The 18631-nt window shown below is 38.3% G+C and overlaps 1 protein-coding gene across 1 annotated transcript in view; it reads right to left on the bottom strand.

Moving 5' to 3' along the window:
- Nucleotides 1-8853: 8853 nt before the first annotated feature.
- The window catches only part of LOC132404483 (melatonin receptor type 1A-like), a 74578-nt gene continuing 64800 nt past the window's right edge, over nt 8854-18631 (bottom strand). Inside the window, exon 2 of the mRNA XM_059988639.1 lies at nt 8854-9786. Coding sequence (XP_059844622.1) covers nt 8918-9786 — 869 coding nt within the window. The 3' untranslated portion in view covers nt 8854-8917. The remainder of the gene's footprint in view (nt 9787-18631) is intronic.

Below are 18631 nucleotides of genomic sequence, written 5' to 3'. Positions count from 1 at the left end.
GGAAATTAGTTTAGTTAGGCATTTAATTACTAGTTGAATTAATTTGGCACAACATCCTGTAGGGTGTACAGGTCCCACCCAAAAAGACCACTTATCAGGTGGATAACAGACACAGAAAAGTCTGGAACTCATGGGCACAGCTACACTGAGAGCAATGACAATAAGATAATTTAATAAAACAAAAATTTTCCAGCTACTTTTTCACCTATCAGCTATCAGCCTTCACAGCAGCTGCAGGACCTGCTGAGATCTTCCAGTATTCTGTTTGTTGATTTGTGGTATCTTTTATCTGTGGGAAGTCATGCACCTATCTTTCGCAAAGAACCAGAACTTGTATATTGAAAGCATATGGACCTGAAAGACCCAGATGTAGCTTATGGTATAAACTTAATATCTTGTTGCGTCAGCCTCTATGGTTAGTTGAGTATATTTCACCTTCAAAGAAGGATGTTGCTCAGAAGCTATTTTCTTGATAATCCCCTTTCTTGACAGTGATATGATGCCAAAGGGTGCCATACGTCCACTGTCCTCTTTCAGGTAAATGACGATGTTCAGAAGGGTTTGGCTGGGGATTGGATAGAATAGTGGAGGCTGTTAGGGGCTTGCTGCCTACCACTTCCAACCAAATTTCACAGCAAGAATGTAAAACAGGTATAAGCTCCATTCTTTGCATTTTAAAATGTACAATTATCTGCTTTGTATGTTGGAAAAGGGCACTAAATCACTATGGTATAGGGTGTAGTGTACTGAGCCCCAAATATTTGCCTCTAACATAGCATTAAGGAAATATGTTACATGGTATAGATAAAAGGACAATAATTAAAGCAATTTATTTATTTATCCATCAAAGAACACCAGAATTAAAAGTCTGGATGCATTCATGGATGTAAAAATCTGATTCATTTAGAAAAAAAAGCATATTCATATTTTCATGTTCATTTCAAATTCAATGTGTTGTTCACAGAATAAACTCATCTGCCAAATGTTCCAAAGCATGTGCTGTAACACTGTACAGAAGTCAAATTACTACATATGTCTGGAGGACATCAGTTTTTCCTTCGTCAGCAAGATGATATATTCACATAACATCAGTTCCAAAGATTCACAGTCCATCAGAGGGTGGAGAAGCACCCACAGCAAAAGTATTTTCATTTGCTTCCAAACTCCTTCTGCAGCAAGGTCACTGGGACGACAAACTGAATCTGGTTTTTCATCATACAAATATATACAAATGCAAAAATGATTAAATACAAAAACTCTGTAATCATATTGGACGCATGCTTCTTTGAGAGGACAAAGCACTCTTTCTGGTGGTTTAGGGATAGAACTTTTGACAGCATTAGAGGCTGACGTCAGAAAGGGCTTGGAAATAATTGTGGCTGGTGTGTTTAGTTTCTGAATGATAAAAAGGAGAAGGAGTTAATGTACACAACAAAAAAACTGCAGATGCTTGAAATCTGAGTTAAAGACTAATTGTCCTGGAAACGTAACAGATATCTGTGGAGAGAAAAATAAGAGTAATATTTTGGTCTAATGACCTTTCTACAGGGCTTTTATTTTCCAAGTCATCATCCCAAACAATACCTGTTTGCCAAAAATATGGACTGGTGTACTGAGTATACAAACGGTTTTACTAGGCAGCTCATTATGTCTTCCTTTCTAATTAATAAGAACTCTTAAATGGGAATCTTTTAAATGGGAACTTGACACCTACTTGGAAACAAAGACTATGAAATGCCAGAGCACAAGATCACACAATATTAGTGTAATAGATTGTCAAACCATCCTTTAAATGACTGGTCATATTTTGACTGAAACCGTCTATGCCTGTATGAGATGGAACATTGACATTTTTATTGTCATTTTTGTTTGTTTAAGATGGGTCTCTGCTGAACTCCAGTAGGCACAAGTGGCGACATGGTGGCTTTTCAAAAGACTTGCACTTGATATTTAAAGAACACTCAAAAGTCTTTACATTTGAAGGTCTGGGAAGAGTAGGAAGTCTCCCCGTTGATGGATAGGGGAAAGAAAACAACAAGCTGCTGTATCAGAGTCACATTCCAGCTCCACTGAGGCTCAGCTAGTTTCCCGTCTCTCAGACTGCACTGTCAAATGACTTGATAGCGCTGCCTCCCAAATAATGTGGCTTCAGAGAAATGAGCAAATATTGTCTTATAAAACAAAAATAATGAATTCAGAACATATTAAATGGCCCACATGGCAACTTACCTTTACCAAAATGAGCAATTTAAAAATTCTCCACATTATATTCCTATTTGATGGTGTGATGGAAAATGGGAAATGTTCGGCAAACCAAGTAGCATCTGTGGAAGAGGAAGCTGGCCTAGTACTTTGGGAAAAGAATATTAAGTTCTGATGAGGGATCTCAGACATAAAATAGAGCCTTTTTTATTTTTTGCGCAGATGCTGTCTGACTAGCTAAGTAAGCCCAGCATTTTCTGTTAACGTTTCAAACCCCCAACCTTATTACCCATACTTGTTATCCTCCCCCACTTGTTTCTATCTGCATATCACCCACAAACCTATCCACCTGGGCTTTTCCCTTGGCTTACCTTCCCTATCTATCCTCAGCCTGATCCATCATCCCTTCCTTATCTCATTTCATTCATTGCACCTTTGTCCCTCCTCACCACCCATCTGAAGAACAATTTTTTTTTACTTTATCTGCTCCCACCTGTCACCTAGCAGTCTCTGTGGTTCCTTACCTCCTCCTCCTTCACCTGGCTTCATCTGTTCGGTATCCCTACCCTTTGCCTGGTTCCACCTAATACCTACCGGTTCCTCTCTCAACCCCCCTTCTCATTTCTTAATGCTAGCTATTTCCTGGCTGCACTCTCAACCCTAATGCAGAGCCTCAACCTGAAACGCTTACTGTCTCTTTAACTGTAAAGGTGCTGCTTGACCTTCTGAATTCCTCCAGCAGAGTTTCAGTTTGCCCTGGATTCCAGAATCTGTTATGTCTCTGCCTTCTGTTACTCTCTCAGGTTTCCAGCATCTGTAGTTTCTGTTGATTTTTATTTATGTTGAGGGGTGTTACTGACAGTATAAATAGCTTAGTATATTCTGATTTTTACAAGGCAAGGTTTTGCACTGTTTTTTTTTTTGCATATTTGGGGATCACAGGATGAGAGCAGAGATAACAGGATGGTTTGATCATTGGTTAAAGAACAGAACGGAAGAAAAAAACAAATGCATCATTTCCTGATGGCAGATCAGAAGGGAACTATCCTGCAATGATCAGTGTTTGGGCTTCAGTTATTTATAAGGGAAGGGCTTGTGCTATAAATTCAAGTTGATCAAGAAACGAATATGAAAGTAAAAATCAGCTGTCGATCAGACCTGTATAAAAAGGATGGGTTCCACCTGAACTCTGGGGGGACCAATATCCTCGCTAGAGCTTTTAGGAGGGTTTAAACTAATTTGGCAGGAGGAGGGGAACTGGAATGATAGAGCTGAGGATGGAGTAGTTGACATACAAGTAGGTGCAGTGTGTAGTGAGACTGTGAGGTAGGACAGGCTGATGATAGGGCAAAATTACAGTCAGTGAGATGGATTGAAGAGTACCTTTAAACTAAGTAGTACATTCAACAGTTCACCAATTTGGAAAAGTGAGGACAAAGTAAAAGAGAATGGAAGTGAAGGAAAGATTATGGAAGTCTTCAGGATGAATAAAAAGACAAAAAATTTAGGAAGGGATAAGACAGGGGCAAATTGAAGAGGGTGATGAATACAGGACTGAAGGTGTTATATTTGAAAGCATGTGGTTTACAGAATAAGGTAAATGAGCTTGTAGTGGAGTTAGAGACTAGCCGGTATGACGTTGAGGGTATCACTAAGTCGTGGCTGAAAGGAGATCACCGTTGGGATCTGAACATCCAAGGCTACATATTGTATCAAAATATGTGGGTAGGCAGAGGGACAAACACCAGAAAATCTGTAGATACTGGAAATCCAAGCAACACGCACAAAATGCTAGAGCAACTCAGTAGGCCGGGCAGCATCTATGGAAAAGAGTAACCAGTTGACATTACGGGCCGAGACTTATCAGTTAGGGTGGATAGGGTAGATTTGTTGGTAAAAATTAAAATCAAATCCTTAGAAAGAAGATGACATAAGATCAGAAGATGTTGAATCCTTGTGGATTGAGTTAAAAAGCTACAAGGGTAAAAATATCCTGATGGGAGTTATATACAGACCTTTAAAATAGTAGCCTGGATGTGGAATATAAGATACAATGGGAGACAAAAAAGGCATGTAAAAAGGGCATTATTATGATAGTAATGAGAGATTTCAATAAGCAGATAGATTTGGAAAATTAAATTGGTGCAGGATCCCAAGAGAGGAAGTTTGTAGAATGCCTGTGAGATGGTGTTTAGAGCAACTTATGGCTGAGGCCAATCGGGAAAAAGCAATTCTGGAGCAGGTGTTGTGTAATGAACCAAATTTGATTAGGCAGCTTAAGGTAAAGTAACACTTAGGAGTTAGTCATCATAATAGGAGGGAGAAGATGCAGTTGGATGTATCAGTATTACAGTGAAGTAAAAGGAATTTACTGAGAGGCCTGAGAGAAGAACTGGCCAAAATTGATTGAAAGGGGCACTAGCTGGGATGATGCCAGAAGAGCAATGACTGGAGTAGCTGGGTATAATTTGGAAGGCACAGGATAGATATATCAAGAAGAAAATGTAGTATTCTAAAGAGAAGATGAGGCAACTATGGCTGACAAAAATTAGTGTGAAACTGAAGGATTAGGAAGCTTTTCAAAACCAACAGAAGGCAACTAGATCTTTCAGACAGATAAAGAGTAAAAGAACGGTGAGGGTGGATATCGGACTGATTCTGGAGGACTGGAAAATTGCAAATGTCACTCCACTCTTTAAAAAGGCAGAAAGGCAGAATAATTATAGGTCTGTTCACCTGGGTTCTGTGGTTGGTAAGGCGTTGGAGTCCATTATTAAGGCTGAGGATTCGGGTTATATAATAAAATAGGAAAAAGTCAGCATGTGGAAATCTTGCAAATCTGTTGGAATTCTTTGAGGATATAACCAGCAGAGTAGGCAAAGGGGAGCCAGTGGATGTTGTGTATTTGGATTTTCAGAAGGCATTTGACAAGGTGCCACACACAAGGATGCTAAACTAGAGCCCCTAGTATTGCAGGAAAGATACTACCATCAATAGATGATTGGCTGATGGGCAGGAAGCAAGTAAATTTCTCAAAAAGGGTGCAGGAAAGGCTCAGGATAATTCCTGGGATGAAGTAGTTGTTCTAAGACTCACAGAACTGTATTGTCATGAGAGATGTTGTTATTGAAACAATTGAAATTTTTGCAGGAAATTATGGTTATTTGGTAAAAGGCTTTCCCTGGCCTAAGTGCCTAAAGCTTGGAGTCATAATCTCAAGATGACACTGAAAACATACAAATGAATATGGACAGAACCTCTTCATTTAGAAAGGTGTGAATATTTGGAGTTCCTTAACCAAGTAGGTGCTTGGTCATTGAGTTTGTTCCTTGTTGGGAGAGATACATTTTCAGGTACTAAGGGTCTTAAAGCATATACAATGGGGCAGTGTGTGGAGCTGAAGAGGAGCACCATTAATGACCCGCTTGAATGGCAGAGAGAGCTCGAGGGATAGCTTGGTCTTCTGTTCCTTTTCCTCATATCCTTATGTATTGGCTGCTATGATTGGCAGTGCCACTGGCGAATGAGATTGTTCTTCCTAACTAGTAAAATAAGATAAAACCAAATGCCAACAACTTGCAGGAACCGCTTTGGAATTTAACAGATGGGGGAAAATTATTTTTGAGCATGAAGGTCATATTTATAATTATTGCAGCAGAAAGGACACTGAAATTGAAATAGATTTGGGGGCAGATATTCCTTGGGGCATTTCTACATTTCTGTACACAGTGTATAAAATGTGTTAGACATTCATGTTCATGAACTCTTGACTTTCAGAATAAATTGCACTGTGCAAACAATACTGAACTTTGCTTATGATTGCACAAAAGCCAAACATATCATGTCAAATGCTGCTAAAGCATGATCAGTTAAATTAAATACATCTTTGAATTTAAGAAAATCATACAATCTATCCAAAATCTGCACAAAATTTGTGCAATTGCCTACTTTTTAAAAAATATACTAGTTATTCTTCTGACGCAGTTTTACGTCAACCCAAAGGAAGTTGAGGCAGATAACAAAGGTTGGAGTAAATGGTGGAATCCTCTTTAGATTTATTTTCAATCCATCTCCCCAGGCATCTTATCCATTTAATAAAACAGGAGACATGTCAGTTGCTTTGTTGGGATCTATTGAACTTCATATCTGACACTCTAACAGATTGCTGTTCATTTTGTTCACATGACTCCTGACCTGAATTAAAATAGTGGCAATTAGCCCCATGCCAGAGGCAAACTTGGTTTCACCTCATACCAATGCCTTTCTGTGAAAAGTGAAAAAGAATATGTGCTGAATGTTTGGAGACAGAGTTCACTTGTGAATTCATCAACATATACTTAAAACAAGATAAAAAATGGCTGGCCACTTAGTTGAAACCTACAACTTAGCATATTTTTAGGTCAACCTTACTATTCATAAATTAACAAATCATAATATCTCCCTTTTAATAATTGAATGGATAAGAAAGACACAATCCCATATGTACTGAGCCACTTATTCTAGAAACATAGGTGTATACTGCACAGTAAATATAATCCTAATGATGTGTAATTGGATATTTGTTTACCCAGTGTAAAGTAAATAATGAGTATCATGGGTACACAAGATACCAATGAAAACAACTACAATTTTAGTCACAATGCGCCTGGTTGAAAACAATGCACACAAGACTATCTGTCCTCCAATGAGGGAAACAAAGTTGTTTTACCTGAGAAGAAAATTGGACAATGCTACTTATCTCTAGTGGGTTTTATGATGCCACTTGATGATAACAACTTGAACAAAAATGTTAGTGTGATATGCATAATTAAGGCAATGTGTACTGCATTTAATATTATCCAAGTTCAGTGAGTAAATAACTTTAAAATATGAAAACCATTTGTGTAATATTATTTCAAATGCAAATAAATCACTAGGGATGCTGGAATTCTGAAACAAAATCAAAAAAGAAATTCTGGTCATGCTGAGGTGTTTTGGTAGCAACTGTATGTAATATTTCTGGTCAAAATGCTTTGATCACAACAAATCATCCTGAATCAATTCAAACCGCTGAACTCTGTTTTTGTTTCCGCAGATGCTACCTGTTGCACATAGTATATTCAGCTTTATATGATCTTATTATAGTGTAATTTTACTTTTTCTGTAACAGCGTTATTTCTATTGATAATTCTAAATAAATGACATTGGTTTGTAAAAGTAAGACATGACAAATGCCCCGTAATTTGTCCTATGGATACACAATGCTGATTTTAAAGCATTGGACTCTAAGCATGACTAAATCACTTTTTAGATTTATAAATGGAAGAAAAAATTGTTCTGGCGCAGTGCAGATCTGTGTCCTACTGGGTGACTTTGGAGCACTTGCATAGAATCAGTTTTCATCTTTATTCTACTCCTTAGTTGTAAGTTTGGCTATAATGAAATACTTAATAGGCATGTCTAGAGGTACAGCCAAACCATTGTAGAATTAACTGCTTAGGAAACAAAACCAGAGCTCTCATCGAGGAAAAGTTCCTGCCTGTGCTAATGAGCTTCCAATCCGACATGAAGTGAATCACTTTACACTGCTAGACTTTCAGTTCTTATTGGAGTTGAAGATCTATGGATGCACGTTTCCCTTCTGACTGGAAGAAACCTCAGAATTTTAACTTACTCTTTAGAGTAAGAGTAGTTATTTATCTAATAGAGAAGCCTCAGATCCACCTTCAAGGTCGTGGTTATAATTCACACCTGCTGATGCAGCAATTCTTCAATATGGGAGAGGGCAGCTACCTTACAATGTGATAAACTTCAAAGAGAACACTGCTGATTTTTTATCCTGCACGTTTCTAATTAAATGAAGAACAGTTAATCTCTTTGTGACAATGTTTGTGGTTTGACAAGTTTGACAAGCAGATTAGTTGAAAATAATTTGACATAATTACCATAAGTACTGGTAAAATATCATTAAGCAAAGTGATATATTCAGGATGATTCACACATAAAAAGCAAAGTTCTAATCTTGCACAACATAGACACAAATTCTGCCAATCATTCAATTATCCATATAATTAACTTCTGAATTAAATGCCTTAGCTCAATTGTTACACATGGGATAAGTTGATCTGTAAACATTCACATTCATAAACTCTTGATTTTCAAAATCAATAGCATTATGCAAATTGTAGGACTTCACATACCTTTACATTGAAATGAAAGCTGCCATACCAAGCACCGTGAAAGCACTGTTAGAAAAATAATTTTGAATTTGTATATAAGGAGAGCATGCACCCTATCTAAGATAATGTATAGTCCACCCTATGTGCTAGGGCTAAGCAATTTACCTTTTCAAGTTTCTTTAAGGATACTGTATACTTTGCCAGTAAAATATTACCTCATTTTCATTTTTAAAATTAGTAAATTGTCAAATGTCATATTTCAAGTTCCATTACATGCAGGCTAAGCCTGTTTAAGGATTTGTTAGTTATTAAAACTAATTTTTCTCCTTATATACAGTATTTCTGTAGGAATAGGACTATAGTCAAATGAAGACTTTCTCTTGAATATTAGTTATGTGTATAAATGAATTGTTTTCTTCATACTTTAACATGCTTGATAAACACAATCCTATGTTTAGCAACTTTGAATATACATTTTATATGTTCCATCGATTCTATATAATGTGCTTTTCTCTGTAGCTTCTTTGACTGGCACATAGAGTGAATGCAAAAACCATTCAGACAGAATCTACTTTCACTTGATTATTGTTTGTCATTAAAGGAGAAGGTTTACTTTTAATTCTGTCAGGAGCATCATTGGAACTCTCAAGGAAGAAAATCCGTGCTGTGCACACTGAGATAATAATCCTCTTGTACTCTCTCCTGAAATTCTGATTCAAAAGTCCATAGATAATCGCGTTAAGGCAGCTGTTGAAATATGCCATGAAATAACTGGCAACAAATAGCCATTCTGGAATTCTTGGGGCAATTGTATCTGGATTCACGGCAACTGCAAGACCAATAATATTAAGCGGTGCCCAACAGACAGCAAAGAGCACAAAAACCACAAACATTGTCACAAAATTTCGCAAATCATGAGGCTTCAGTTTTGGTCTCATGTCCGGCTTCACTCGTCTTCTAACCTGGATGACGAGGACCCATATTCTCAGGTAGCAAAAGGTGACAATAGAGATGGGAAGAATGAAGTGAAAGAACACCACTGACACAGTATAGGCAGAGCTCACAGATTGCACAAAAGTGCAAGAGTAGACTCTCGGGTCATATTGTAAAGATTCCACAAATAGATTTGGGACGATAGCTATAAACGTCAGGGCCCAGATGAGGATTACAAAGCACAAAGAATTCTTATCACTGTAGAGCTTGTCGTACTTCAGGCTGTGACAAATGTAGCAATATCGATTGATGGCAATGCCGGTGATGTTAAAAATTGATCCAATCACACTTAAACCCATCAGGAAACCACTGATTTGGCAATGCAGATAGCCCAGGTTCCAGCCGTTATGAAATATTGATGTCAAGACCATGGGATATGGATAAATTGCCACTACAAGATCTGCAATGGCCAGGCTGACAACAAATATATTTCCTGTTTAAACAAAGAAAGAGATTTATGTAAGGATGTAAACAGTTATTCATTTGATAGTTCTACGTACTGTTAGAATATCACAAATTAATTAACTAAATGAAATACCAAAGTTGTGGGAGATACACAGCATGTCAGATAGCAACTTAAAAGTGAGAAACTGATAAACAATTTTGATAAAAGGTCATCACTCCAAAACTTCTGTCTTGTTCCCCGGAGGCTAAATAGTTCCACTGTTTTTACTTTACTGACATCCACTGTATTTTGCGTTTATATTAAACCAAAGCAGATTTGATGAACATTTCTTTTTTTTTATTAAACTTTTTTATTGAGTTTTCAAATAATTACAGAAATAAAAGAAAATATATGAGAAAAAAATATATATGTATATACCCTACCCCCCTCCCCTTAACATCCCTATATAAAAAAGAAAGAAAGAAAGGAAAAAAAAGAAAGAAAGAATGCCTGGATATCGGAAGATCCCCACATGCTCCATGGAGTTCATAATAGCTTTAGTATATATATTTATTTCTTTCCCCAAATAACCAATTATTTCATCTTCTTAGACATTTCTTAAAAAATGTCTATGATTGATTTTATATGATTAAACACAAATGAATGAGAAATATTTTTATTTTGCATCCCAATAAACTTTACAGCCAATAAAATCCATTTTTAAACTCTAATCACTGTTATAATCTTGAAAACACAGCAGGCAATGGCAATTTACAAACAGAAAGTTCCACACGTAGCAAAGTGATAATGTCCAGTTAATCTTATTATTGATATTGATTCAGGCTTAAATACTCAATGGATACTAGAGAATACTCTATTTGGAATAAAATCTTAGAACCAAGTTCTAATGGGGTTATTAAACCAGATGTCAATCAATTTTTCTCTTTCAGTTGATGATCAATATTCTATGCATTTCAAATATTAAACTGTCAGAAATTGCAATTTACAACAACAGAAGGTGAAAATAGAATGGGTTAGACAATCCATTTAGAGCTTGTATTTTAAACCTCCATATTGGGTCAAACATCACACAGACCAAGTGAAAACAGTATCCTTGCATGGCTTCCTAAAATCTTACTGACACTTGCCTGTCCCGGCTACAAACGACCATGCAGTGCTCCTTTCCCACCCTCCCCGTGAAATTCTATCATGTATTTCTCCCAAATGAAAGGTCAGGAACTATTCACAGGCCCTGAATTTGCAATGGATCCCGAGCTACCCGTGTGATGGAGTTCACATTCATTTAATGCAGTTCTCAAGCTGAAGCTGCTTGAAGCAAACTTGATTCTGTTTCGAAGACATTGACACTGTCTTCCCCAAAATTGCTGGGGGCAGAGCAATTCATGCCTGCAGGAAGCTGAAAGGAAGTCACTACTTTTTCAGATCTTCAGAAACATTTATTAAAAGGATAAAACTAAGCTATTGAAACAGTTGAGACAATTAAAACATTCAGATTTATATTAAACTCATGGTTGAAATGAATGGTAACCTCTTGGACCTGGTGTAAGTTGTTTGTGTAGATTCCCCATTGTACGTGTTTATGAATTATTACAGCTCCTGTTCCATTGATGGATGCTATGAGGAACCCAATGTTGGAGTAGAGTTGGGAACAAGTAACAACTGTCTGTAACTTCAAAACTGTTCATAAAGATTGTTGTTGTTGCTAAATGTTAGAGGTTGCTGACATCTCCCTGCCAATGTTAAGGCAATATACTCACATTAAATGAATCATTGTACCTGCCTTGAGGAGTCAGGCACAAGAGATTTTGGATGCATGGGCACGGTGGTGTAGCAGCAACTAGTTTCAGAACTAGTTAAAGGATATGTGGTAACCTTGATTTAATATCGGTGCTGTGATAGGTTCATGTTTGGTCCCTCTACATGACCAAGAACAAGAAAGGACCCCAGGGAGGGTAGACTGGCCAAAGGGTTCAAAAGGGAAGAGAATTGCTCCTTTCCTGAAAACCTAGTCTACCAATAGGATTCCAGGGTATTACAATCCAGATTATGATGGAGAGCACTCTTTACTCACACGCACAAAAACATTGCCCCGTCATTCTGCTGTCATTGTGGTGAGTGGACAAACTTCAATGTCTTCCCCGATATATTCTCATAATTAAGCCACTGTTTTCACCCCGCTCCCCAACCCCACTGCACTGCTACATACATTCAGAGTCAGACACCAAAGTTTAGTTTGATTTCATTCTTAATTTGTCCCTGAGCTCTCTGCTCTTTCATGCTATGGAATCCTGGCAGTTTTGTGGCTATCGCTGGGTCCTAGACTGAGCTAATGTGCTCAGGTTGGTTTTAAGGTGCCTTTCTTGCCATACTTGGTGGAATATTCCTTTTCTTTAGTGATGGGGATCTGTAAATGCACATATGTTGTTTGTATACTGTATTTAATGTAGATACTTCTTTTTATTTTGTTATAGGATTATAATTATATTGTAGGCGCACCATATTCTATTTCATGTTAAGTCTTGTTAACTTTGTTGCTAATTAAAAATGGTATGACCTAATGTCTATAAAAGCATCTCAGTATGAAGGAGAGATAGGGGCTGTGAAGAGTTCTCACTGGACAAGAATAGGTACAGTGCTATAGTAGATACCATATATAACCTGTAGATACCATATATAACCATATAACAATTACAGCATGGAAACAGGCCATCTCGGCCCTTATAGTCCATGCCCAGCGCTGACTCTCACCTAGTCCCACCGACCCACACTCAGCCCATAACCCTCCATTCCTTTCCTGTCCATATACCTATCCAATTTTACTTTAAATGACGATATCAAACCTGCTTCTACCACCTGTACTGGAAGCTCATTCCACACAGCTACCACTCTCTGAGTAAAGAAGTTTCCCCTCATGTTACCCCTAAAATTTTGCCCCCTAACTCTCAACACATGAACTCTTGTTTGATTCTCCCCTACTTTCAATGGAAAAGCCCTATCCACGTCAATTCTATCTATCACCCTCATAATTTTAAATACCTCTATCAAGTCCCCCCTCAACCTTCTACGCTCCAAAGAAAAAGACCGAACTTTTCCAACCTTTCTCTCTAACTTAGGTGCTGAAACTCAGGTAACATTCTAGTAAATCCTCTTTATACTCTCTCTATTTTGTTGACATTCTTTCTATAACTTGGTGACCAAAACTGTACACAATACTCCAAATTTGGCCTTACCAATGCCTTGTACAATTTTAACATTACATCCCAACTCTTATACTCAATACTCTGATTTATAAAGGCCAGCATACCAAACGCTTTCATCACCACCCTATCCACATGAGATTCTACCTTCAGGGAACTATGCATCATTATTCCTAGATCACTCTGTTCTACTGCATTCTTCAATGCCCTACCATTTACCATGTATGTCCTATTTTGATTAGTCCTACCAAAATGTAGCACCTCACACTTATCAGCATTAAACTCCATCTGTCATTGCTCAGCCCACTCTTATAACTGGTCTAAATCTCTCTGCAAATTTTGAAAACCTACTTCATTATCCACAACACCACCTACCTTAGTATCATCTGCATACTTACTAATCCAATTTACCACCCCATCCTCCAGATCATTAATAACAAACAACATTGGACGCAGTACAGATCCCGGAGGCACACCACTAGTCACTGACCTCCAACCTCACAAACAGTTATCCGCCACTACTCTCTGGCATCTCCCATCCAGCCACTGTTGAATTCATTTCACTACTTCAATATTAATAACTAACGATTGAATCTTGCTAACTAACCTTCTGTGTGGAACCTTGTCAAAGGTCTTACTGAAGTCCATATAGACAACATCCACTGCTTTACCCTCGTCAACTTTCCTCATAACCTCTTCAAAAAATTCAATAAGATTTGTCAAACATGACCTTTCATGCACAAATCCATGCTGACTGTTCCCAATCAGATTCTGTCAATCCAGATAATTATATATACCATCTCTAAGAATACTTTCCATTAATTTACCCACCACTGACATTAAACTTACAGGCCTATAAATGTTAGGTTTACTCTTAGAACCCTTTTTAAACAATGGAACCATATGAGCAATACGCCAATCCTCCCTGTTTCTAATGACATTTGAAATATTTCTGTCAGAGCCCCTGCTATTTCTAGACTAACTTCCCTCAAGGCCCTAGGGAATATCCTGTCAGGATCCGGAGATTTATCCACTTTCATATTCCTTTAAAGTGCCAATACTTCCTCCACTTTAATCATCATAGTTTCCATAGCTCCCTACTTGTTTCCCTTACCTTACAAAATTCAATATCCTTCTCCTTAGTGAATACCGAAGAAAATAAATGGTTCAAAATCTCCCCCATCTCTTTTGGTTCCACACATAGCCGTCCACTCTGATTCTCTAAGGGACCAATTTTATCCTTCACTATCCTTTTGCTATTAATATAACTGTAGAAACCCTTCGGATTTATTTTCACTTTACTTGCCAAAGCAACCTCGTATCTTCTTTTAGCTTTTCTAATTTCTTTCGTAAGATTCTTTTTACATTCTTTATATTCGTCCAGCACCTCATTTACTCCATGCTGCCTATATTTATTGCAGATATCGCTCTTTTCCCGAACCAAGTTTCCAATATCCCTTGAAAACCATGGCTCTCACAAACTTTTAACTTTTCCTTTCAACCTAACAGGAACATAAAGATTCTGTACCCTCAAAATTTCACCTTTAAGTGACCTCCATTTCTCTATTAAATCCTTCCCATAAAACAAATTGTCCCAATCCACTCATTCTAAATCCTTTTGCATCTCCTCAAAGTTAACCTTTCTCCAATCAAAAATCTCAACCCTGGGTCCAGTCCTATCTTTCTCCATAATTATATTGAAACTAATGGCATTGTGATCACTGGACCCGAAGTGCTCCCCAACACATACCTCCGTCACCTGACCTATTTCATTCCCTAATAGAAGATCCAACACTGTCCCTTCACTAGTTGGTACCTCTATGTATTGCTGCAAAAAATATCCTGCATACATTTTACAAACTCCAAACCATCCAGCCCTTTTACAGTATCATCTTCCCAGTCTATGTGTGGAAAATTAAAATCTCCCATTATCACAATCCCGTGCTTACTACAAATATCTGCTATCTCCTTACAAATTTGCTCCTCCAATTCTCGCTCCCCATTAGGTGGTCTATAATACACCCCTATAACTGTTACTAAACCATTCTCTTTCCTCAGTTCCACCCAAATAGTCCCCCTGGATGAGCCCTCTAATCTATCCTGCCAGAGCACCGCTGCAATATTTCTTCTGACAAGCAATGCAACACCTCCCCCTCCTGTCCCTCTGATTATATCACACCTGAAGCAACGAAATCCAGGAATATTTAGTTGCAAATCACACCCCTCCTGCAACCATGTTTCACTAATTGCTACAATATCATATTTCCAGGTATCAATCCTTGCTCTAAGCTCATCCACCTTTCTTACAATGTTCCTAGCATTAAAATAAAGGCATTTAAGAAATTTTCCACCTCGTACTCTCTGTTTATCACCAACGGTGCAAACAACTTTACTGACTTCTTTTACCTCCTTTTCCCATACATCTGTTCCTACAGTCTGGTTCCCCTCCCCCCTTGTATCTGGTTTAAATTCACTGGAGCCTGTCTAGCAAAACTACCTGCAAGAATATTTACCATTTTGTAAATGTTGCCATTTTTTCACTATTTTCACAAATTTTTGTAAGTTTGATTTCTGACACATCTATTAAACACCCTAGTATGAAAGAGCTAAGTAACTGCAGCCAATTTTTTTGGTAAAATTAAAGGTCATAACCCACCTTTTTAACATCTGGTGGCAGCAGTGAGATGGCCAATTGCAAAGGGGTGCATTCAATATGAGGAAGAGTGGGATTGAAATCCCAAGTCAGGAAACCTCCCAGGCTAAAAGTGAAGCAGAATTTTCATCCTGCCGGTCCCATCCTCAATCTACAAAACTATGAGTAGGCAAAAAAGGGAAACCAAATATCTTGGCTACATGGACGTGGAGAGGTTTGAGCACAGCTGGACAAAGTGGAAGTGATCCGCAACAGTCCTCGAACTCAAAGCAAGAAGGAAGTGAAGTGCTTCCTGGGTCTGGTAGGTTGGTGTCACAGGCTCATTCCCCAATTCACCACTCTGGCCACACCTTTGACAAACCTTACTGGGAAGCTTGTAAGCAGCCCAGTGACATGGAGAAGAGAATGTGACAGGGTTTTTCAAGCCCTGAAAGCCCACATGTGTTCTTCACCTGTCCTTCCAAGCCAGACTTGTCTGGGCTTGCCAAGCCAGACTTGTCTGGGCGGATGCTCAGGAGCAGGTACTGGAGCAGTGCTGGCCCAAGGAGAACATGGAGTTGAGGTCCTGTCCTTTACCTGAGCTAAACACTCCTCCCAAGGGAAATCTGGTATTCCACTATTGAAAGGGAGTGTCTGGACACTAAATGGGGTTTTGACAGCCTCCCATAATATCTCATTGGCAGGGAGTTTTAACCTTTATACCAACCGCTGACGCTGACATACAATGAAGGACTATAATGCCAAAGTGACACAGTGGTACCAGGAGCTCCAGCCTTCAAATACCATGTCCAGCTAAAAAGCAGAAATGTCATTACAGACTGTTACTATGTCTTGGCTGTTGAACATGATCACCACATGAGAGGAAGGTGGTAATGTGACCGAGAGCACTTGGTAAAAGCACTCTTTATTCACACACATTTTCTCTCTCTCTCTCTCTCTCTCTCACACACACACACACACACACACACAATTGCGGGGAGTGGATGCATTTCAATGTCTTCCCTGGTGTATTCATAATTAACCTACTGTTTTCACTCTACATTGCTACTTACATTCAGTCAAACACCAAAGTTTATTTTAATTTCATTCTATATTTGTACTTAACTGTAAGTTAAACAATTGTGTTGAGCATTCTGCTGTTTCATGCAATTCCGTGACATTTGCTTGGTCTAAAACTGAGCTAATGCACTCGGGATGCTCTGTGGTACCTCTCCCACGGTATATGGCACAATATTCCATTTCTTTAGTAATGGGGATATGTAAGTGTGCATATATTGTTTTGTATATTATATTTAATGTAGACATGAGATTGTAATTATATTGTGGGGGGCATCATATTCTAAATCATGTGCAAAGTTAACTTTTATGGTAACTAAAGACAATTTGCGCTAGTGCCTATAAAAGGATCTCATCACCCTCAGTGACGGAGAGACATAGGGGCTATCAGGAGTTCACACTGGGCAAGAAAAGTACAGAGCTATTACTGTGTTTCTTGTAGAAAACCTTTTGTAAATATTGGCATTTTTTCATTATTTCTGCTAATTTTTGTAAGTTTGATTTCTGATAAACACTAATGAACACTCTTGTACTAAAGTTCTAAGCATCTCCAGCAATTTCTTTTTCTTTGGTTAAATTAAAGTTCATAGCCCACATTTTTAGCAATTTTCCTGCTCTCCAAGAAACAACATAGCCAGAGCTTAATACTTCCATTGTCCTCTGAAAGCAGAATTCCCAAGACTCATGATCCACTAAGTGATAATAATTTCACCTTTTCTCTGACCATCCTACTGAAGTCCTTCTGTTCATCTTTTTGTGTGACGAGAGTACTTAAGGTCCTCACAAGATTTATGCCATGAGTTAGTCTTCTTAATCCAGCCTGCATCAAAGTCAAATCTATTTCTCTACTAATCCAATCTGAATGTTAGCAGTAGAAATCCCGTGTATTTGCTTCAGTGAACTCTCAGCTCAAATGCAATTCATTTCGTTGGTCTGAAACTTGCCAACATCCTGTTAATAATATCCACAGAAATGTCCGCAGCACAGAATTCAGGAGCTTGCTGGAGGTTAGATAACACTGTTGGTCTCTGGCACTCATCATTTGGTCTACGGATGTTCCTAACTGAGAGAATGGATTTGCCTTGTATCAGAACCTTCAGCTTTACCAAAGTCATAGATGGTACAATAATGCAGCCTCATCAAATTGACTATCACCAACGTTCAAGGTAAGAGGTCAAAGGTTACAGAGAAGGTCCGAATAAGTCAGTCATGATTGAATGGTGGACAGTCTCAGTGCACCAGATTTCTCTAGTTCCCCTATGTCATATGGCTGAATTCAGCTTTCCTTAATTTCACTTTTTGTTTTTGTTTTTCAATTAATTTGCAGAGGTTTTATGTGCTTTTATGTAAGTGTATCATTTAAAAGTTATTTTTCAATATCTCTGATGACCAGAGACATATAGAACCAGTGAAAAGACCTGGAATGGCACAGTCAGTTAGAAGGTCAGCACAAGGTAGACGTGGCCTTTATTTCTGCTGCGTGAATCCAGGCTGTCGCTTGCTACCTGCTGAACCTCACCGAAGGGTCACAGCAGCTCTGCAGCTCTGCGCTTAAAGCCATGTGGTCACACAACTTCAGCATGACAGTGGGGCTAATAGGGAGAGGACCATAAGGCAGAGCCAGGGTCAGGGCATTGACGTCAATGTAATGAGCATTAAAGGGAGTGTATAATGCAGAAATGCAACAACATAGAGCTTTCAACGCTATCAATGGAGGTTGAATTTGTAGGCAGATTTGACTTTACTCCCTGCTTGTGCATTTTTGAACCTTATAGCTGCTATAGAAGTCCAGACACAATTTTTTGCTCTCGTGTTAAATATTTCTAAAATTCTATATTTACAAGTATTTTTGTCTGCTGGTCCCTTTTATTCTCCCTCAACAATGATGCCATTTTATCGTCAAATCTATCATACATAGGAATACAAGAAAATAGGAGCAGGACTAGACCACTCAGCTGGTCAAGTC

The sequence above is a fragment of the Hypanus sabinus genome, chromosome 14, assembly GCF_030144855.1.
Source record: "Hypanus sabinus isolate sHypSab1 chromosome 14, sHypSab1.hap1, whole genome shotgun sequence".
Lineage (NCBI taxonomy): Eukaryota > Metazoa > Chordata > Chondrichthyes > Myliobatiformes > Dasyatidae > Hypanus > Hypanus sabinus.
This window is presented reverse-complemented; position numbering and strand designations above follow the sequence as displayed.